The sequence below is a fragment of the Equus caballus genome, chromosome 23 (assembly GCF_041296265.1).
Source record: "Equus caballus isolate H_3958 breed thoroughbred chromosome 23, TB-T2T, whole genome shotgun sequence".
NCBI classification, from domain to species: domain Eukaryota; kingdom Metazoa; phylum Chordata; class Mammalia; order Perissodactyla; family Equidae; genus Equus; species Equus caballus.
Genome location: NC_091706.1, coordinates 31,049,087 through 31,072,833, shown reverse-complemented (window position 1 = coordinate 31,072,833; position 23,747 = coordinate 31,049,087). Strand labels below are relative to the sequence as shown.

Genomic DNA, 23,747 nt, shown 5'->3' with positions numbered 1-23,747 from the left:
AATACCCCTGCATGTATTGCGTTTCCTTTATGCTTCTGAAAGAAGAATGGTGGCAACCCAAAGTGAGGACCATGAACCAGAGATGATAATAAACCGTGATGGCCTGGGCAAGAGGTTTCCCATGGTGCCCTTTCTTCTTCTTGGTGCAAAGAAATAGAGCTGTTTATTTCTCATTTTTTGTACTGGGCTGTCCAGAAAGGCTGGGAAGTATTGGCGTGCAAATCTCCAGACCCTCACCCTGGTCCAATTAAAGGAAACCAAGCCAAAACCAAATCCAAGCTTGAAGCACTTTTCTTCAGGAGAAGAATGCATATACATATTAGAAACCACCACTTAGTGTCCTCCCATTACTGGGACTCATTAAGATCTTCATACATTAAAAAAAAATGTTGTCGTAGTCATTTTTCTCTGTTGAAAAATCAGCTGTTCCCCTCCATTTTGAAATCATTAGGTTGGCTTTAAAAGTTGGAGCAGTATCTTAAAACCATGTTAGATTAGGAATAAAATGTTTACAATGTCCGGGGTAAAGGGGAGTCTGACAAAGAAGAAAACGTAGAAGAAAAGGGAAGAGGAAGAAAGGAATAAGGGAGGGCAACAAATGAGAAAATAAAGCACTGTTTATGTTGACAAGTGTTACCAATGGTGCTCCAGGTACTATTTCATCTTTGATTGTTCCTCCTCCTACAAACTCCTCGCAGACTAGACAATGTCTCATTCATCTTTGTTTTCCCAGTGCCCAGCAGGATGCCTGACAGTCTGTGTTCAGGAAATATTTGTTGGCCTGAATCAAACCACACTAGACTACCAATGAACATTCTGAAATTTAAATTTCATAGCTAGCCTCTGGGCTTAGGTATATTTGTAGCCAGAAGATTTTTATAGACAAGCTTTTATGTTGATTGAGGCATTTGTGAAAGATACAGATTCCTGGACGCCACCCCAGAAATTCTGATACAAATGGTCTGGGTGGGGTGGGTGGGGTCTAGGAATCTGTACTTTCAACAAATGCCTCAGGTGTTTCTGATACAGCTTGGGAACCAAAAGCTGCTTGTAAACTATCACATCAGATGCCTTAAGCCCTGGAATTGCCCTGGTATTTTCCACTCTGCCATAAAGCTTGATCTGAAAAAAAAAATACAACCATCCTAACATGTAAATTTAGAGATTAAGACTAGAAGAGATTAAACTAGAAGAAGGTAGTCACATTGCACCAAGACTTTTCAGAATCTTAGGTTCCAAATGTCTAGTCTTCTCCGTGGGTCTGCAGATTTCCGAGAGCTCCCAGTCTCTAGTGCTGTGAGAGACCTAACAGGGGAGATGTCTGGAGGAAGAGCAATCAAGAGGTGCTTACTTGCCTTAGCCAGGCTTCTGAAATTAACTGCTTACAGATCGTTAACATTTTGAAAGTGATGGGTAAACAAGAGGAAAGGAAATTAAATGTATTAATAGAAAAACAACAAAATTTTAATACACATATGAGATGTTCAGGTTTTCTAATAAACAAAGAAATATTCATTAAAACCACATTGAGAAATGGGGGAAAAACCGCTTAACTGTGTCTGCAAATGTGAGCTCACTGGGCAGAAATTCAGAATGGACTAAAAGGGTAGGTGCCTCTAATTTGAAGTCAAGTATCAGGGATGAATGGCCAGAATTGTTCATCACAACACCTGTAATAAGTGAGCATCACCTCTGCCAACTTACTGGTATCCACCCATAGCCACTGACTGCAGTCTTAATCAAGACTGCCTAGCCAGAGGAACCCATGGAACACAAAGCATTTGTGTGGTACTTTATGGATATCCTTTGTTCAGTACCACCTCTGAAGGAGGTGGGTTTATTCACTCACTATCATTCCCACTGCATAGATAAGTAAACTCAGGCCCCGAAGTGTCACTTGACATACCCAGTAACTCCCGTGTCCTCCTCCCACCACACTGACTCAACAAGAACAATACAATACCATAAAATATGTCTGATGATGATCAACATCCCATTTGTCCGTCACTATACTCCTGTGATCTAGGTAAGGTCGGAATCACTTCCTTTTTATCCAGGAGGTAACTGAGGCCAAAAGGTATTGTGACAAATCTATAGGGCTGTAAAATGTAGCGTGTGGAGGTGGAGCCCAGATCTGACTCCACAAGTCAGAAGCTCTGATAAGGCTTTGGTAGCGGGGTCTGCCAGTTAAGGATGAAAGCGCAACGTGCTGTGGAGCGCTCACAGGTACGCTGGGCCACCGGCGGGCAGCGGGGCAAAAGAGCCTTAGGCGCCTGATTTACCAGATCTGAGCCCAGGGCCCTAGGAGATTGAGGGCAAGTATCCAACTAGGATATAGAATAGCTAAGACTTACGAAATACCTGTTTTCAAGTTCTCTAGTCTCCACCCGAAGCCGATTATCATATCTGAGGTTTTGGCTAACATAGAGCACCTACTAAAGGGCAAGTCTCGCAGCCCCCGTTCCGGGAGCTGGAATGAGGCCAGCGCGGAGGTGGTGTCAGAGCGGAAATCTAACGGGGCTAGGGGTTCAGCCTAGGGCGGTGGGGACACATCCCAGGAGAGGCGGCAGCTCTCCGGTTCCGCTCCCGGCCGGCGGCACAGGAGACCGGACGTGGCGTGAGGCGGCAGCGGGGAGGAGAGAAGGAGCAGTGCGGCGCGGCGCGGGGCACGTCTGTCCGCTGGGGCCCCAGACGAGCCGGGCAGCGCAGTTCCCGAAGGCGGCGGGAGGAGTGCCCAGGCCGTTGTCCGCGCCCCCGCGCGTCCCGCGCTGGAGTCCCGCAGCGATGAGAGTGCAGGTCAAGGTAAACGCCGGCCCGGCACCAGCCGCTCCATCCCCTACCTCCCGCCGTCCGGACTCGCAGCTTCAAGCCCCGCGCAAGGGCTCCTCTCGACTCCTGGCCACAAGCGCGACAGGAAGTTCTGGAGGGTTGGAGAGGGAGGGCGCCTCTGGCCGCTGGGGACGCTTGGGAGAGGAGTGGAGACCCTGGTCATGCCTTGGTCTGGTATAAGGTGGCCAAACCTCAAACTGGCTATCACTTACCTATTTTGTTTGGGTTGGCATACACTGTGTGTGAGTAACTACGATTTATTGAGCACATAGTATTTCATGCGTTTCTGCATAGTCTGGTTGCTAAAAGTAGTTCCTTTGAATCCAGATTACCTGAATTAGCATCTCAGCTCCACCACTAGCTGTGATCTTGGGCAAGTTAGTTAACCTCTGTGCTTCGGCCTCCTTATCTGGAAAATGGGATAAGAATATGTGTAACTTGAAGAGTAAATGAGATGCTATACATGCAATGCACTTAGAATAATGTCTAACGTTTAAGGGTTGCAAAAGTTTGTGATTGTTATAATTTTATCCTGGTAATAATCCTGTGAGGTCTAAGTATCATCACCCTGCCTCCCACCCCACTGGTTTACAGGCGAGGAAAATGAAGTTGAGGAAAAAAACAGAGTAGACATTTGAACCCAGGTCACTGCTTTAAAACACTAAGAATTTGGATATTCTGTCCATACATAGCATTTTGATCATTTGTTTCTAGTGAAAAGGTGAGTCACCCTTAACTGCCAAAGTAGGAACCAAGTTCTTCCGTTTCTTTTCCCTTGTATACAAATTTGGTGTTTAATTTTTCATCTGCTTTGGATTCTTCTCGCCTGATGAAGCATGAGATATTGGTTTGATTGGCATCTGGGTTTGGCTGTAACAATGGCTAGATCTTAGGTTCCTCCCTCCCCCAGGAGGTAATAAATCATTTGAGATGGGACTCAGCATGAGCCTCCTTTTTTGGGCCAAAACTGGGGACTAGTACCGTAGATAGTGTTAAACTTGCCTTGATAGACAAAGGCGTGAATAGTGTTTTGCGTTGATTGTACCCTAGAGGAGAAGGGAAAATCCCAGGCAGCATATTGGTGATTTGCCACAAATTTTGGTCTTATCTTGCCTATTTAAGATTCTCTAGATGGCTGATTTTTTTTGGCGGGACATCTATGCCAAATCTCAGGTGTTTGGTAAATACTGGACCTAAAGTATGTATTGCCTCTTTTTCTTTCTCACTGGGTTTTTAGTCATGGGTTTTCAGTATAGGCTGAAGAGCCCAAACATTCTCAGAATGACTTTCATCACACTTGTGGTAGAGTCTACCAGTGTTAGAACTGAAAGTGGCCATCTTATCTCTAACTCAGTTATTTGTGTGTGTGTCACATCAGAAATCTACATGGCAACTATTTCCTGTAAAAAACCATCATTGCTAGGTAAGGTATTCTGATGTGGGTCTCAGTTGTGCTTTTTGTTTTTTTCTTTTTACTTCTTAGTTTTATTGAAGTTGTATATAGTACACATAGTTCAGAGTCAAATAATTCCATAAGTCTGTAACTAAAAATGGCAGAACGCTCCATCATTGCCAACTTTTCAGAAAGAGCAACCACATTCATCTCTTTTAGCTAGCTGTACTTATTCATGTCTCAAAATAGTGCTTATATTGCTCCTTCTTGATTTTCCGGATTTAGTCGTCAGATATGGTCTTCCCAGCATGGAATATGAGGATTTAGTTTTCTTTTGCATTTCTACGCTTACCCTCACGTGCCTCCTTCTTATTCTTTCCATCTATCTTCAGAATATAGTTATCTCATAATTTTTAGTTAGGTCAATATTTAATTCAGTCAACATTATTATGTCTTCCTACACACTATTAAGAGCTGAACTATGTATTATATGATTACTTTCCCATTATTACTTTTGTTTTCCCCCAGAGTTGTCTTTCTGTGTGTGTTTGTGTCTTTCTGTGTGTGCAGAGTTTTCACTAATCTAACCAAAAGTTCTTTGCCAGTTGCCTAAATCTTCTCTCAGTGTGTTCCAATGCAACAGCTATTTTTATCGATTTTATCTTCTTGAATACAGCTTTCTGAGCTGCTTTGTTTGTTCAGACTGGTTGCCCTTGATGTTGGATAAACAACTGTTTCTTTGTGCTCTCTCCTCACCATCATCTTGGGGATTCCCTTTCCCTCTCTGTTATGCTGGATCCTGTTTACTGTTTCCTATGTCTTCTTCTTTCTTGATTTTTTCCCCATCATTTTGGTGGAGCACATCCTCCAGTAGCTCTCTGAGAAAGGACACATGTAAGGTAAATTGAACGGATGGGGGCCGGCCTAGTGGCACAGTGGTTAAGTGCACATGTTCCGCTTCAGTGGCCCAGGGTTCACCAGTTCGGATCCCAGGTGCGGACATGGCACCGCTTGGCACGCCATGGTGTGGCAGGTGTCCCACATATAAAGTAGAGGAAGATGGGCACCGATATTAGCTCAGGGCCAGTCTCCCTCAGCAAAAAGAGGAGGATTGGTGGTAGATGTTAGCTCAGGGCTAATCTTCCTCAAAAAAAACCAAAATTGAACTGCTGTATTCTTATGACAAATTATCCTTCCAGATGTTTTTTCCTTTAAAAAAATTCCACACTAACAATATAAAACTAATTTTTTGTGGTAAATAATTCAAATACTACAAATGAAAGTTCAGACAGAAAGTTCTCTTTCTACCCCTCCTCCTCATCTGCCTGCAATCCAGAGGTAATCAAACTGTGGATTTGGAGCATATTATTTAGGTGTATTACTATGTACATATGTATTTATTGTTTTGATTTATACATTTGTTTTTACATAAAGGGAATCATACTGTGTATATTGATATGCACCCTGATTCCTTTAAAAATAAAAATAGTTACTGGAGATCTTTCAATGTCAATACATATTGATAGTTTCTTGAATAGTATGTTCAGATGAGCTGGATCAGTGAAGATCCTGCATATAGCTTTTTTTTTTTTTTTTTTTGCTAACATTGTGCTTTTGTCTTCATGACCAATCATTCTTCTAGACTCGTTGTCAAAAAATATTTACTGAGTGCCAACTATGTGCTACGCCCCATTCCAGAACCTAGGAATATATGATGAGCAAAAGTTCTTTTTGAGGTCGAGAGGAATAGTGTGATGCCTCTCGGTGATGGAGTTGAGCCTAGCTGCAGCTTTAGTAAACTTGTTTTTCCTCTGCTGGAATACAAATATCATACAATCAAGTCTCTGTCTGTCTCTCTCCTGGTATAAAGTCCTGACCGTTACAAACTGAGCTCCATAACTTATGTGCCAACAGAACAACAGAATCATACCCCTGATACAGAGAAACAGATTTTCTGAATGTATAAATAAAATGTAGTATACACATACACACACACAGTGGAATATTATTCAGCCTTAAAAAGGAAAGAAATTCTGGCTACAGCATCGATGAACCCTGAGGACATTATGCTAAATGAAACAGCCAGTCACCAAAAGACACATATTGTATGATTCCCCTTATACATGGTATCTAAAGTAGTCCAATTCATAGAAAGAGAAAGTACAATGGTGGTTGTCAGAGGCTGTGGGCAGAGGGAAATAGGAAGTTGTTTAATGGGTATAGAGTTTCAGTTTTCCAGGATGAAAAAGTTCTGGAGATTGGTTGCACGAATATGTGAATATACTTGACAATACTAAACTGCACATTTAAAAATGGTTAAGATGGTAAATTCTGTTTTATGTGTATTTTATCACAACTAAAGAAAACAAAGGGGGGCTTGCTCCATGGCTGAGTGGGTAAAGTTCTACAGGCTCAGCTTCAGCGGCCCAGGGTTCACGAGTTCGGATCCCAGGCGCGGACCTACTTCATTCCTTGGCCATGCTGTGTAGCCATCCCACATACAAAGTAGAGGAAGACTCAGGGCTAATCCTCCTCAAGCCAAAAAAAAAAAAAAAAAAAAAAAGCGAGATTGGCAATGAATGTTAGCTCAGGGTGAATCTTCCTCACCAAAAAAACTGCCCCCCAAAATAAAGCGATTTTCACCAACTCCATAATGGGATTCGTCCTATAATTTGATTACAGTGATTGAACCTACTTGCAGCTGGGATCAGCTATTGCCTGGAATCCATGGCTTTTCCAGGGTGTGGAGAGGGAATAGCAATGGACTGCCCTGGGAACTTTCTTCTGATGGTCTTGGCACCAGAACAGTTAGCAGGTCCCCTTGTTGTGGGCAGCGCAATGCTGCTTTCCCTTTCTCTCAATGAGTGTTGGTATTTCCAGATCTCTGGGGAGGAGGTTCCTCAGTTATTTGTAGTAGAAACTCCAAGACTATTTCAGCGTGCTGTGACCCGTTACGCAATTGGGAGCAGTGAGTTGTTTGCCTCAACGGTTGCGTTCTTTTTCCGAGTTTGTAAGCACTTGCCTCTTGAGAGCCTCTCGATCCATTTGGTTGGAAATGAAGATGTTTACTCAGTAGCACAGACAGGTGCCTTCCCGGGCCTGGCTTCCCTGCATTTTCCCTGCTGGTCTTTGCTTTACACCCCTGGCCTAAGGTGGAGTGATCTTCTGCCAACGGCTGGCTCTGGATCTTGAAACACTCCAGGACCAGTAAGGGTCAGGTATGCTGGGATTGCAGCTGAGCTGTGAGTTTTGAATGGTGAGATCAGCCTGGTGAATTTGGTTGTTCTTTATTCCACCTCTCCCTGAACTACATGACCGTGGTACAGAATTTTCTTCCAGGCAGACTCACATCCCAGTGGGGTGAATGCCTGTGGGCAACCAAAGTTCTCTTCTCGCTACCGACTGTGGACTCAGAGCTTCTTATAGATGGTCATTTTTCATATGAACCAACCACCTGGCCCAGGGGTAGAAACATCCCTGTCTGTCAGAAACTTGTGTTTTCTGTAGCAAGTATGCTGGGTGACCTTGGAGAAAACACACTCTCTTGGGATTTTTTTTCCTATCCTGTGTGGAAGTTTAACATTCCCTTGGTCTTCCCTAGTGCCTGGGCGTCTTGGGATATGTGCCAGGAGGACTAGCTCAAGTTGCCCAAACCAGCCAGAGACTTTGGGGTAGGTGGAAGTTTGCTTGTGATTAGAAGATCTTAGAACCTGAAAATCCTCTGTTATTTTGGAATGTCTAGCGTGTTCTTTTCTTTATCACTGATTTCCCTCAGTTGCAACTGAAAAAGGAGCAGAATATGGTAATTATAAACTCTAGAAGTATTAGCAGGGGGGTGAGAAGAGCAATGAAAGGAACCAAGAGTCAGAAAAGGTAGTTTTACTGCTGGCTGCCTGCCCTCCTGACCTCAGGCAAGTTACCTCAGTTTCCTTATCGATAAAGCAAATAGCCACCATTCTCTGGCCACCTCTTTCTAAGAGGTGTGAATGTGCTTTGTGCTCTGAGTCAGATTCCTTTGACGATCTGATGAAAGTAATAGATCAGGGGCTCAAAAACTCAAACTAGAGTGGATACCCAGCATGCTGGGGGCTTTTACTGGTCACTGAAGGCCCTGATTAACATTGGCTGCCCACCCTCGGCCCCAACTGACTGTTGCCGAGTTGAAACGCAGCCTAGTATTGCCAGATTCCGTTTTTTTTCCCCTTTCCTTGTTAAAGAAAATACTATTGTACAAATTCTTTCTTGAATGTGAAACTTTTTGGTTTTTACATTTTTTTTTTTTAAAGATTTTACTTTTCCTTTTTTTCTCCCCAAAACCCCCCAGTACATAGTTGTATTATTTTTAATTGTGGGTCCTTCTAGTTGTGGCATGGGGGATACTATCTCAGTATGGCCTGATGAGCAGTGCCATGCCCAGGATCCGAACCGGCGAAACCCCAGGCTGCTAAATCGGAGTGCCTGAACTTAACCACTCGGCCACGGGGCCAGCCCCAGTTAGTTGCTTCAAAAGGTTTTCAAAAATACTTTATTGGCTGAACAAAACACATTTGTGGCCTGCTTTCCACCTATGGACGGTTATTTACATATGTAGGTTTCTGCTATAGGTTGGTCTTTCTCTCTTTCTGCTTGTGCTGCTCCCCACTTAAAATTTTTTAACAGCTTTGTTGAGATGTAATTCACATATCATATAATCATCTATTTAATGTGTACAATTTAATTTCTTTTCTATTCACAGAATTGTGCATCCATCACCACAGTCAATTTTAGAATGTATTTGTCATTCCCCAAAGAAACCCCACACCCTTTAGCTGTCAACTCTCAGTCCCTCCATCCCCACCAGCCCTAGGCAACCACTGATCTACTTTCTGCCTCTATAGATTTGCCTATTCTGGGAGTTTTATATGAATGGAATCATACTATGTGTATTCCTTTGTATCTGGCTTCTTTCACTCAGCATAATGTTTTCAAGGTTCATCCATGTTGTAGCATTTGTCAGTACTTCATTTCTTTGTATGTTGAATAATATTCCATTGTATGGATATATCACATTTTATTTCTCTGTTCATTAGTTGATGAATATTTGGGTTGTTTCTGCTTTTTGGCTATTACGAATAATGCTACTATGAACATTTATGTACAAGTTTTTGTGTGAATGTATGTTTTCATTTCTTTTGGGTAAATACCTAAAAGTGGACTTGCTGGATCCTATGGTACTTCAGTGTTTACCTTTTTGAGGAACTGCCAGACTGTTTTCCAAAGCAGCTGCACCATTTTATATTCCCACCAGCAATCTATGATAGTTCAAATTTCTCCCCATCCTCACCAACACTTTGTATTGTCTGACTTTTTGATTATAGCCATCCTAATGGTTATGAAGAGATATCTCATTGTGGTTTAGATTTGCATTTCCCTAATGACTAAAAATGTTGAGAATCTTTTCCTGTGTTTGTTGGGCATTTGCATATCTTCTTTGGAGAACTATTCAGATTCTTTGTGTGGCATTTATTTTTGAGCTAGCTCTTGAGTTTTTCTCCTGAGAAATGCACATGTTCACATCCACACATAAGTTGGTATACAATTTCTAGGGGTTCATGACCCTCTCGATATCTCTCTATTGGTCTCAGGATACCCACAGAGAACATGCTGTGTAGCAGGATTCCTCTGGGCATTTTGTAAGCTTGACCTCATTCATTGTTATATACTAGGGACCTGATGGGATTCATGTAAGGGTCATATGTTCAGGAAAATGATTTGTAAACCCTAAAACACTATACAGCTTTAGGGATTGGTATAAGCACAAATTCTGTGGGTAAGTGATGGTGAAATGAAGTTGTTAAGGGCGTGAACTTGAGTCAGACTGCCCGTGTTTGAATCCTGCTGTCACTTTTATGAGCTTTTGTGCTCTTGGGCAAATTGCTTAACCTCTCTAAGATTCAGTGTCCTCATTGATAAAATGGAGAGAGTAACTGCACCTACTTCCCACATACTCTGGGCAGAGTTAATCTAAACAAAGTGCTTCATATTGTGCAGGTGGGTGCATAGAAGGTGCTGAATAAATTGTTAACCGGCTGCTGTGGATTGAATGTGTGTATCTTCCCAAAATGCCTATGTTGAAGCCCTAATCTCTAATGTGATGGTATTTGGAGGTGGGGCCTTTAGGAGATAATTAGGTCTTGAGGGGGAAGCCCTCCTGAACGGGATTTGTGCCTTTATAAGAAGAGGTATGAGAGATGATCTCTCTCTCTGCTGTGTGAAGATTCAGTGAGGAAGTGCCCATTATAAGCCAGAAGGAGGTTTCTCACCTAACTTGACTAAGTGGGAACCCTGATCTTGGACTACCAGTTTCCAGAACAGTGAGAAATACATATTTATTTAAGTCACCTAATCTGTGATATTCTGTTACAGTAGCCAAAACTGACCGAGATACCTGCTGCTATTATTATCTTACAGAATGGACCAGGTTATTATCTTATAGTGAAGCAGGTTGGTCTTTAAATATGAAAACATCTTTCTTCTTTCTGGAGAAGATAGATATCCTGCGTGGATCTTTTAGAAGAGCAAGAGGTTTTATAAACTGAATCTTGTAATCTTCAGAAAGAGAATTTTCTTCCCACAAGGATTTAAGTCCATAGGGTGCTTTACAGATCCTTGACCTAGATCAGTTAATCCTCTTTAACCTTGGTCACCTCTGTTAGTACCTGCTTTAAAGTTATTTTAAAAACAAAACAAAAACCCTCCAATCTTTGTCCCCACTCGGCCTAGAGAAACTCAGATTCCAAGCAGGCAGTTTTGCTCTGTGACCAGAAGGTCAAGCAAGTAGGTATTATTGTATTAAAGCAGAGAAGAAAGTCTAAAGTCTTAAAATTTAAACTCTTTCTAAAATTAGGTAGAGTTTTAAGGACAGCCTTAAGAAAGGCAAACTAGCAGGAAATTGTGATTTGGCACAAGACTTTACGGTTGAATGTTTGTTCCTGAATGGTATGAAGGGCAAGCCACTCAGGCACCTGTTTGGATCTCTTGAGCTTCTTGTAGCCACTGCCCTTGAGAAGCAGCTCTTACAGCAGAGACATTTCAGACAGAAATGGCATCTTGCTGACTGGTATTTGGGTTCCGCAAATATTGAGTGTGAAGAGCAGAGTTATAGATGAAGAACTAAGAGCCATTTACCCTGAGGGAGCCCTTTGAGGTCCTTCTCTGTGAGGTCTCTCTCCTCTCAGTTTAACTGAAGGTCCAGGCCAAGAAAGAGTTTCTGAGAGTTACTGGAATTCCAATGTTTTATCAGTTCTGTTCTCTGACGTACAAACAATGATTTTGGTGTGTGTATGTGGCCTGGGTTTTGTTGAGGTACATTTTTCATGACACTTGTTAAAGATGGTATGAAAGACAACAGGGACTACTGCAATGCGGGTTTTGCAGCAGGAATGAGAGATTGGGCTCAACTCTGAATACAGGGACCAGTGGAGATTTATAGCCAAGGAGCAGGGCAGGGGTGGGGGTCGGGTCAGTAGATGGAAACCTCAGGGCTAGGGGGATTCTTGCTAGACTCACTCAACAGGATTCTTGCTGAAGGCAGGCCAGGGTGATCAGATACCAAGGATGGGAGATTTTCACTAAACTGCCTCAGCAGAATTCTTGCTGAAACAGGATTAGGTGGGCCAAGGACAGAGCCCAAGGTTAGGGCCTAGATGGAGAGAGCCTGACTCAAGTTTGGTCAAGGAGAGAGTCTTTGTGAGTTTGTAGTTGGAAGTGGCCACAGTGTTCCTCTTTCTAATACAATCACTAAACGTTGTGAGCATTTGAGTGACACATTTTTAAAAAAGAAGAGCTGCTTTTCTTTTGTTTAATCCCTGTTTTATAATTGCCTTTTGGGGCCACTTCCTTGGGGATAGAATATATTTCTTCTCATCTTACATTTGCAGAAGGAATTAAATACAGACGAAATGTCTTAATAACCCAAACCCGGTGAAAATGGAAAGCTGTTCTGTAGTTTGGCTGCCCAGTGACTTAGAGAAAGGCATTGTGTGATAGCCATGTTTCCTTTTCCTTCCTGAATTGCACTGAAAGTACAGTCAGTCTCTAAACAACAACATTGGAACTTTGAAAAGCAGGTGTAACAGCCAGAAACAGAAGTTGGGAAATTTTATCATAGCACATGATATTTTACAACTGCCAACCTGTGTTACTCACAGGATTCTTGGTATCCCACTGACAGACTTCTGATTGTCAACTTCCTGGACCGCCCTCATTTTATTAAAACATCTTTTTCCTCCTAGAATTTGAGGGAAATTAGTTATTCTGGATATGAATTTTTTTCTGAAAACAAAACACAGCTCATTTTACCCTACCCTAAATCTTTTAGCTTAAATTAAGATAAAAATCTTAAAGATTTCATCTTTCTTTTTTTTTTTTTTTTTTGATGAGGAACATTGGCCCTGAGCATGACCGCTGCCAATCTTCCTCTATTTCTTGCATGTGGGTGGCTGCCGCAGTATGCCCGCTGACGAGTGATGTAGGCCTGCGCCTGGGAATCTGGGCCTCCAAAGTGGAGCGTGCCAAGCTTAACCACCAGGCAACCGGGCCGGCCCCAAAGATTTCTATTTTTTAAATTAAGTTAAACATCACAAAGATATTCTTAAAAAGTTAAGTTAAAAATCTTAATGATGAAGGTCAAAGTCTTACATTAAGATATAAGATGCAGGGGAGGGAGCATTCTTAGTTGATAACTGGTGGAAATCTCTTGGAAAAGAATCTCACAAAGTTGCATCTTGTGGAAGCAAGTGCGTGATACCCTCGGAGATGATCCTTGGTCAAATATATTTAGGGGAAGAGTGAATAGTTTATCCCTTCTGGAGAGTGCCAACACTTGTGTTTATATGACCACGAAACATTTTCTTTTCCATGGGGTACCTTTCTTCTGCAGGATATACTTTAGAAAAGTCTGGTAAAATGCTCATATATGTGCCCAGAATTCGGTTAGGCAGTGGGGATACTACAATGAACAAGACAGTTCCCTATCTTCTGGGGCTTAGAGTGTAGAGGATCTAAATAGTTCATGACAGTACAGTTCATGGGAGTGAGCACAGAAGGCTCAGGCGTGTGGAAGGAGATCTTGATTCAGAGATCCAGAAAGAGAGTTTCCAGAAGGTTTCCTAGAAGACATGATGTCTAAATTGCTGGAGAAAGGAAGGGAGTAGACAGTATCCTAGGCAGAAAACAGCATGTAGGGAACACCAGAAGGTGAACTGAGAATTAAAAGAATGTAGAGCATATTTAGAATGTAGAGATTGAGGTGGAGAGGGGCAAGAGATGAGGCAGAGAGGGAGCATCTCAGATGAGGTAGGCAGCGGGCTGTAAACCTGGTGAAGGGCTTTAAACTTCATCCTGAAGACACTGGGGGAATCACTGAAAGGTTTTAGGTGAGAATGACTTGGTCACTTTCACTTTAAGGAGATTATAGGCTTCATTACAGAGAATGGATTGAAGAAGGAAAGAGCAGATGGGAGGCAATGTAGGCAAGAATTCATGGTGACTTTAGGAAGTGGCAACATAGATGCAGAGACATGGGCAGATGCGAGAGTTATTTAAGAGAAAGAATCAGTAAGCCTTGGTAGTTGATTGAATGGGAAGTGAGGGTGGGGAAGAGTTAAGAATTGTGCTCTGGTTTCTAACTTGGACACCTGGGTATAGTGGGAGCCCCTAGAGAATACAGGAGTGGGGATAGGTTTTGGTGGGAGAAATGAGGGATAGGGATTTAGACAGGTTAATTTGAAGTTAGACTCTTTTGTTTCTTTTTAAACCTGGTGAGGTAAATAGGGTAGGTTTTATGTACTTAGTCAGCTGAGTTGCATATGATGAATGGACTGCCTATAGTTAATGGGCAACAAAAACGCAAACTCCTCACCTCTGACTCGTTCTGTCCTTTCTCTACTGTAACCTACTACTTTTCAAAGAAGTTGTGACTTTTATAGATTGTAATCAGAAAACCAGCACTCTTTTCACTGAAATCTTTTGGTTGAAGTCATCTGGTTTTTAGTTGTTTTGTGGCTGTTCTATATTCACGTATTTTCAAAGTTCTGTTGGAGATACTTTTTACCTTCTGAACATTAAAGCCACTTTGGATCCTTAAGGAGATTTTTGTTCTTCATGCCATAAAGCTTTTGGTGTATTTTATTTTTTTTTAATTATTTTTAAGTTGAAGGAGTTTAAAATCCTTTTGGGAGGAAGTTCAGTATTAACAATAAAAAATATTGTGGTTTCCTAAAGCATTTAAAATGCGTTATACTCAGTGTATTCTCTAATGTTTAAAAGTTGGTTAAAAAGCATACCTTTTGCGTATAAATTGGTACAAGCTCTTTGCAGGGCAGTGTGGCAATATCTGAATGAACTTAGAAATCTTGCTTGTAGGTTTTTATCCTACAGGTATATACACACATGAAAACTATGCTCTATGTATTTTGGCTAAATAAATTATGGGACTTCCACACAAAGGAATACTAGTCAGCTGCCAAAAGGATGAAGCAACTCTGTATGTACAAATATATAAGGATATCCAAGCATTAATAAGTGAAGAAAAAGTAAGGTGCAGAAATGGTGTGTATAATAGGCCTCTGTGTATGTAAAAATATATTTTTTTGGTATGTGCTTATAAATGCATAGAATATCTTTGGAAGAATACACAATGAACTGTAATAGAGGTTCCTTTGGGAAGGAAATTGGATGATTGGAATACAGGGTTGGGAGGGAGATTTAATTTTTCCCCATATCAAATGTTATACCTTGTGAATTTCATACCATTTGCAAAATTACCTGTTAAAAAAAAAGTTTCTGGGGCCTAGCTTACATGAGTGTTAGAGGGAAGGCTTAGAATATAAGAACTGAGCGCAGCACTGTAACAGTTATAACATTATAGCAAGTCTATTTTGTTTGCTTTTCTGCTATGTGGCAATTAGGTACACAGTTGTGAAAGGTTTACCTGAAGTGATTATAATTAAATTTTTAAAAAGTGGAAGTGGAGTGCCTATTTCTAAGTGCAGCTAAAGGAATGCTCATGAAAATTCACAGCCAGACAGCTGGAAATTATTCTGAAGACCCCTGAGGTCCATCACCAAGGGAGTGCTCTGGAGAACGAGATTTCTCCAGATTGCTGATAGAGATTTCTTACAGGCTAGAGAAGAAAGCAAATTTACCTTGCTCTTCCTCCCTCCTTCCTTTCCGTTCGTTGTACCTTGCCCTGACTTAATCCAATTGCCCAGTGATCCCCAATTACATCTCCTCTTATCCTTTACCCCAAATTCCTATTCACTTAGTGTGGTTGTCTGCAGACTTTCATATTCTGAGACACACCCTTTTTGATTGGCATGTTAGGGACGTCCCTGGAATGTTATGTGGCAGCTGTCTCCGCGCGCTGTGCAGTGGGATACTCTTGGTGTTCCTCCTCTATCTTAAGTTTGGTAGATCCTCTATTGAGAGGGCATCTCATATGCTTTGTGATCCGTAGAACATACACTGTGCTGTGCTGTATTGTACTGGAGAGTGCTGGTAATAAAAGGGGCACTGTGACTGCGCATGCACATCTCCTACCTCCCTTTCTCTCTATGGGTAAGAAGGGCGAAAGAGAATACTGAGATTTGTAGCCTTCGGAGCAAAATGGGCTGCTTTCTGTAGAACACAGATAATAGGGTTTTGGGCAAAATTACCAAGAAGGAAAGGTTTGTTATCCATTCCTTGCCTCTATCAGAAGAGGATGCATCTTTTTCAAGGCTGAGCCTTCCTCCTTGGCTGGCCATAACATTGCTTTCCCCATCCTCCACTCCTCAAACTCTCTAAAGTCATTTTCATTTTCTCTTGCATCTTCATTCTCTCTGTTTTTATTGGCTTCTCTTTTATCTACAAACGAGGTCCAGGCTTTCTCAACACAAAATAAACTTTCTTTCTACTTTGCCTATTAAACCTAGTGTAAAAGATCTCTGGTGCTGGTATTAGTAGAAGCTGCTCCTCCTCTGTAAAGGGGTAGTAATGACCATATCTGTCACACAGTTGTGAATAGTATTACTCTGGCTAAAGTGCAGAAAGCATTTAGCATAGCCTTTGGCGTATGTGGAAGGCCACATTAATGTTGGCTTTTGCTTTATGCTGTTGACTTAGTGGCTGTTGTTTTTAATATTGTTTCTCCCAAGGGTATCTTACACTAGCTGCCTCCTCTGTTTTGTATCCTATTTCCTGAATCTCTCTCAATCTGTTTGTTCATCATGGACAAAATCACCATTCTCCTCACTTTCTTTGCAGTATCAAACACATCTTCTCAGTTTTTCTTTGAAACTTCCTACTTTTGTAATAATCCAAACTTTTTTATTAAAGAGAGAAACTTTCTCCCTTCTCTGCTGCAGGTTTCATGTCACCCTCCTGGTTAATAACTCTGTTCTTTATTTCCTGAACCCTTCTGTATCCTATTCTGAGAGGTTTCCAAAGGTTCTTGGCTCTTTTATCTTCTCTGTTCTCTGCTCCCCAGTGACCTCATGGCTTTGACCATGCCTTAACATGGATGTCCTCCGAATTCTCCTCCAGGCCAAGATCTATGCGTTTCTAACCACCATGGAATTCCATCACCACCTCTCAAAACCTTTATCATCTTTGAAGGACTTTCCTAAGTTCCACGTCCTCCATGAGGACTTCCCAAATATCTGCGGGCAGAAGGGATTTCTCCTTCAAAGTAGTCTCAGAGCCTGCTCTTGTGCCATACCTGGTATCTATTTATAAACATATGTTCTTCCCCTTGGGTGTTGGTCTTTGGGGCACAATTTTATTTATTTATTTTTATTAGAATAATATGATATGCCAATGAAAGTTGTTTTTGTTTTTCTTTTTAAATTTTGAGGAAGATTCACCTTGATCTGACATCTGTTGCCAATCTTATTCTTTTCATACTTGAGGAAGATTAGCCCTAAGCTAGCATCTGTGCCAGTCTTCCTCTATTTTGTATGTGGGTTGCCACTACAGCATGGCTGATGAGTGGTGTAGGTCCATGCCTTGGATCTGAACCCATGAACCCAGGCCACTGAAACGGAGTGTGCCAAACTTAACCACTGCGCCACAGGGCCGACCCCTGCTAATCAAAGTATTTTTTAATGAATGAATAAAGCTATTATTCTTAGAAGTATCAATATTTTAAAAGAAGAGTTGATAAACTGATGGAATATATTCTACCTATGAGTTCTGAAGGGCTGATCCCCCACTCATCATACTTCCATGACATCTTTGGGAGGGAGGCTGTGGTCAGCACTAAAGTCAGCTGTAAAGTTAAAAATGAATACAGGCAGAATTATCATTTAGAAGTCCCTTACCTTGCTCATAAAGTACAGTACATGAAGATTTGATCTCTAATTGCTTTTTCTCTATGTTGGAACTTTCTTGGGTTGAGCACTAGATTAAATAGGGGATGTTGAAATACTACAATGCACTCATTGAGATGAGATGTGCAGACTAAAACATGCATGTGGGACCTGAAACCAACCAGGAAACGGTAGATGTGGTCTCTCATTCACATTCACCCTGGTGCCCACATGCGGTCACTTTTGGGCAGTGGTTTTCCATGTATGGTCCAGGGACTCCTAGGGGTCTTTGAGACCCTTTCAAAGGGTCCTCAAAATCAAAATTATTTTCTTAATTGTACTAAGACATTATTTTCCTTTTTTACTCATTGTCTCGTTAGTATATAGTGGACTTTTCCTGAGGTTACGTGATGAATCCACAATATCCAAAAAGGTTATTAAAGTACTATTTCCTTTTTCAGCCACATGTTTATGTTGAAGCCAGTTTTCTTTATATGCTTCAACCAAAAATGCTTATTGTAACAGATTACAAGACAAGGCTCTTCTCATAAATCTTTGAAAAATTTTTTTCATAAAAAATATGTTAACACATGTTTATTTATTTATTGTTGTTATTTTAAAATGAACTAATGAGTAAACACTTTAAAAAGTTCAAGTTCTAATTTCTAATACATAAATGTTGGTAGACATATGAAAGTTTTTTGGAGGCCCTTGGTAATTTTTATGAATATAAAGAGGTCCTAAGCTAAAAAGTTTGAGAACTGCTGCTCATGGGCACAGGATACTCCTAAACGTGGAATGGCATTAAAATTGCCCACACTTAAAAATTTTTTTCTTTCTTCTAACCTTTCTTCTTCTAGCCCCCTCGTTGTTTTAGCAAAGATTTTGTATTTGTCCAAGTTAAATATACGGTATGTGTCTCCACCGAACTTCAAAAGGCAAAATCTTCTTGCAGTGTTCTTTCTGCTGTGCTGCACTGAGAAAGTACAATAAGTAATCTCCATTGTATAAATAAACCTTATTATGGATGACATAAATAAAATTGCCTTTAACCTGTCATTCCTAATAAAGGCTTTATTGTCCCAGTTGATGGAGGGTTTCCTGAAAGTCAATTCTTTAAGAGTATAGCTTCATCTCAAGAAAAGGTTTTTTAGACTATGTAGTTCACTTGGATGTAATCCTGGTAAGGTTTTGGATAATTTAACAAGATATTTGGAGCACAAGTAAAGACCATCTGTGTACATGGATAATAAATTTGTGGATATTTTGCTGCTTGGAAATTGGAGAAGGTTGAGTATCTAATTTGAAAATCTTAACAGATTAGAATGGTTAGACAATAAATAGGTCCAGCCTTTGGTTAAACTCCGTATTTAACTATCCAGGGACTTACAGAGGAGCCTGGAACTCAGTTTGAAGAGGTCCTTGGTCCAAGGAAGGTGCTGCGTAGAGAAAATCTCAAATATCCATCTAGAGTCTGAAAATATTACTTCTCTATTTGATCCGTTCTGGTGCTTCCCTGTGTGTTTCCAAGATAAATAAGATAACGCCCTGTCTTGAAGTAGATTACAATAATGGTAAGAGAAAAACAGCTGAATAAGTGCAATTAAGTATTATGAGTGCTGTGATATGTATAAGAGAGAGTGGGGGACGTAATAATGGGAGTAGGTAGTCAGTTTCACCTGGAGAAGTATTTATTAAATAGTACATTTTTTAAAGTTGAAAATTTTTTTTTTTTTTTTTTTTTTGCTGCGGAAGACTTGCCCTGAGCTAACTTCTGTTGTCAGTCTTCCTCTTTTTGTGTGTGAGCTGTTGCTGCAGCATGGCCAGTGACATGTGCTGTGGGTCTGTGCTTGGGAAACGAACCTGGGCCACCAAAGTAGAGTGTGCTGAACTTAGCACCATGCTGGCCCATCAATCTTCCTCTTTTTGTTTGTGAGCCACTGCCACAGCATGGCCACTGACAGAAGCATGGTGTAGGTCCATGCCTGGGAACTGAAAGTGGGCCACTGCAGTAGATCACGCTGAACTTAACCACTAGGCCACTGGGGCTGGCCCTCAAAAAAGTTGTATAGAAAACAAACGACTTGTTAGCTATGTGCCCCTTCACCCCAATCACACAGCCCTTTGGATGCTAAAAAAAAGTTCATGCACACATTTAGAAGGATTTTTTTTTTTTTAATTAAGGAATGCCGCTAAGATTATGCCTTCTCCGAGACTCCCCTGAGAGAGAATCTGTTTTCTGGAAACCCCAGTTTAGAAGCCCCAGTGTAGAAATACTTTTAGTGAGGGCAGGAATTAATTCATGTGTAGCTACTGTTGGAGGATTTGTCTTTGCAAATTTCTTTGTTATTCTCCACCCTTACCTCAGGCCTGAGATTGGATGTGAAATCTGATTATGTTTTAGGGTGAGGCAAACTATTGTGACCAACACTGAGCCTGAGACCAACACTCTTCCCTTCTTTGTCCTCTGCCCTTCCCTCCCCTAAATAACAACAGTTAAAAAACAAACAAAACTCTCCAGTATATAAAAAACACCTAGTCAATAAAGATGGGCTTGATAGCTGCAGAAATGGCATAATCTCCACTGTCAACTACCACGATCATGACAATTTGCTGGTCCCAGTGGCAGAAGCCATCATATTGAATGTTTACCTTGCATAGGTTTGGGTTATTGAATCAAAACCAACAAACATTTTTTCCAAATAGTTTTCTGTTAAATTGAGTATGGGGGCCTCTTCCGTGTGTCCTGGAGAGTACATTGAAAAGGCTGCCATATTGAGGTGGGGGGAGAAAAGTAAAGTTCGAAGTTGAGAATTGTTTGAAATACATGGAAATTGAGACTGCTTTTCTTTTCCCTGTAGGGTTGAGATAAGATATGGGAGTTGCAGGAGGAACGTTTCCATGTCCTTGTTAATGGCACAGGTTTCCTGTTTACGTTTTTGAAGGGAAAATTGTATACATGGATTCCTGAAGTTCTATTTTAAGTGTGTTCATTTTGTTGCTCATTCAACAATCATTGGGTTGGGCTCTGGGGCAACAGAAATGACTAGCATGGGGCCTATAGGAGGTGGAGTCTAGTGGGGGAAAGTGGACCTGTAAAAGTCATTCATTTGTAGTATGACGGGCCCTAGGAAGGAGAATTGGAGGTCAGGAGGTCCTGAAAAAAATACATCAAAGGTAAGTTCCCAGGCCAGCAACCAAAAGCTAATTTTACCTTTGATATTATCAATAGTAAGCTAAGCTTTATTGAGCCTTAGTAAGTCCCAGGGAGAATTCTAAGCCTTTAATTTATCTATTCCTTTCAACGGCCCTATGAGGTATTATTATTATTATCTCTATTTTTAATAGATGAGCAAAAAGGCATGAAGAAATTAAGTAATTTGCCTAGATAGTCCTGTTAGAGTTGGTTATATAGCCTTTTAAAAGAAGGGAGTGGTTGAGCACAGCTTGCTTAATTTGGATATATAGGATCCTAAATTAGGGACCCTTTTGGGGGCTGTTTTTAATAATAGTTAATTGGTTCGCATGAAGTTTAATGATACCAATTTATTATCTGTTTCCTCCTTTTTTTCTAAGTTCCTTCAAAGCAAGAGCCCTGTCTTCTTTGCCATAGAATTCCCAGCTTGAGACAGAGCCTATCCCAAAATATTTGTTGAATGAATTCAGATATTTTGAAACTCAGAATGAAGAGCTCTTTGAGGACATGCTAACTCCCTTGTAGCACCTTTCTCAGTGCTTTGCAAAAATTAGTATTTAATAAATGTTTGGAGAATGAACAAATGAAATTGTTAATGCTTTTGGATAGGGGACAGGGCTTACTGATTCTAAAAGATTGTGTTATTTCTTATAATAGATTTTGAGTTTAGTTTGCTTAGTTCATTCTAAATTCTGACTCTGGATTTTTCCAAGTTTGTATGTCTTTACTGCCTTACCAATTTAGTGAATGTCTTTTAACACATAAAAAAGTAGCTGACTATGTAAAAGGGATGAGAGCATAGAATGGTTTTGGTTGACTGTGGACTTGATCTGGGAAGTTTTCCTTGTGGATAGAAATGTTTAAAATGCACAGGAATCAATCAATCAATCTCTGGCCCTATCCCCCTTTTACTTAACATGATCTGGACTCTGATTCTACACAGTTCTGTTCAGTAGTGACTGAATGTGTTTAGGGTTGGTGCATATTGAATAAGATCCATGAGTTTCATATTGGGTATGTCAAGGATTCCATAAGTGGTCTCATTTGTAACTGTAGGGGAGGAAAAACTTCACCTCTGCTCTTCTGGTTTCCATAGCTGGGTCTATGAAATAAACTGACAGACAACAGGCAGACTAACAGGAGAAAATATATACAGATTATATTAATTTTTAATATTATGTGCAAGGGGGCATTGCAGGAAAACAAAAATAAATACCCCCAAAAGCCTGAGATTTGGAACTTATACACTGTCTTAATAGGGGAAGTATTGGGGGGGATATAGGAAATTTAGGAGAGAGAAAAGATGAATGAACCCTTAGAAGGTTTGTGACAAAGTTTGTCTGGATGTGGTGTTGACTTCTAGTCTCCTCTCCTGTCAGTCTTCCCAGGGGATGAAACTCCTGGGGAGGGGATTTATGACAATTGCGTTCCTTTTGGAAGATCTGTCTTTAGGCAGATAAGGGAGTTCAGAGAACGCCTCGCCCTGCATTTACTATTTTTAAAGTGCCTACAGCTCAAAATAATCAATATACCAAAGCAGCATATTTTATGGTGGTGTGTCCTGAACGCCATCATCATCTGGGGACCTGAGGACGGTGTGACAATGAGACTCCACAGCTGGATTCGTAACATGTTTTCTGGCCCAGTGCATTTCCTTCAATTGCAGGGTGAGAGTAGGTGTAAGGGTGAGGTAGGGACTGCATTAATGCCAAGTTTGAGAAAGTCCCCTGTAGATTCTGGTTCCCTGCCCTTTCATCACTGCTCTAATACATATGTGTGTATAAAGTTAAATGCACACTTATATTTTTGTACCATATGGAGCTAAAATAGTTTCTTATTAGGAGAAGACCAAGCTCATCAGTTGGTTGGGTTCTATTTTGGATCCAGTGCCCTCTGCTTCTAGACTTATAATACAGATTATGGAAGAGTTTGGCTATGACTTGAATTTTGTAGAATGGGAGAGATTTTATTAGGAAGACAAGTGAGTACTAATGTCCACAGTTATAGGCTGTGCAATGTGAAGCAACACAGTCAATGGTAAGCCATGCTTACAGAATGCATAGCAAATTGTCAACCTAAATAAAGAGCTAAACTGAGGCAAGTTCAAACTACCAGAAATTGAATTTATTTGGGAATAGCAGAGGAATTACAATTCTGGAAGTGCCTGCTGTAGCAAGCTAAGGCGAGTCCATTGAGGGTTTGGGCAGGCTGTTTTTATGGGCAGGGCGTGCAGAGGGAGAAGTCCAGCCAAAGTGCAAGCAATAAGTTCACTGAGTTGAGGATGAGGAGAGACTCTTGGTGGATGTTCATTGGTCAGGAGATAAGTCTCGGTCTTCTGTAATCAGGCATTTACAGGAAATCGCTCTCTCAGTTCTTAAGTTCTGTTCTTCTGAGGGCGCTTGCTTGAGATTCTCCATTTCATATCCTCTGGTTCCATTTTAGATTTAAATCTTTTCACAGAGGCTTGCTGAGGTTATATTGCTCCTCTGACACTCTTCCCAGCTTGCTGTGAAATCTTAGCCAAAGTGGGACTTTATGAGTGAGAATTTTGAAGTTTGAGAGCTTGATATTTACTCTATAGGATTATGGTGCAAGATTTAAAAGTAGCTTTTAGCAGAATTAAGAGAACACATCAGTTATATCTTTACTTCCTTGCTAGAGTTTTGTGCATTTAGGGATGTTTCACTTAAGTTGAGATTATAGACCAGTTAACTTTGGGAATATTTTTGTGTTCACATTTGGCTTATTTGTGTCTATATTGTCTGTAGTAGAAGCCAGTAAGTGCTTACCCTGTTTGGAGTTGGTCTTGGCATTTTAATTAGCATCCACAATATTTAAATATATCTTACTACCTATGTTCTCACTCCATCAGAGTATAAAAATAACGACACTTTCTATTCAGTCCCAGAAATCCTGGATTGAAGGAGTGTTTGACAAGAGAGAATGTAACAAAATCATTCCGAGCTCAAAAGACCCTCACAGGTACAATTTTTAATTATAT

General features: G+C 40.8%; 1 protein-coding gene across 4 annotated transcripts in view; it reads left to right on the top strand.

The window, feature by feature from the left end:
* Positions 1 to 23,747, top strand: part of TRPM6 (transient receptor potential cation channel subfamily M member 6) — a 165,585-nt gene that overhangs the window by 19,753 nt on the left and 122,085 nt on the right. For 2 of the 4 annotated variants that reach the window (XM_023627203.2, XM_005604949.4), the window contains exons 1-2: positions 2,405 to 2,802; positions 23,649 to 23,728. In XM_023627203.2, coding sequence (XP_023482971.2) covers positions 2,476 to 2,802; positions 23,649 to 23,728 — 407 coding nt within the window. In that variant the 5' untranslated portion in view covers positions 2,405 to 2,475. Of the gene's footprint in view, positions 1 to 2,403; positions 2,803 to 23,648; positions 23,729 to 23,747 lie in introns of those variants that run through there. The other 2 variants (XM_070249082.1, XM_014735413.3) reach the window with 2 other exon arrangements.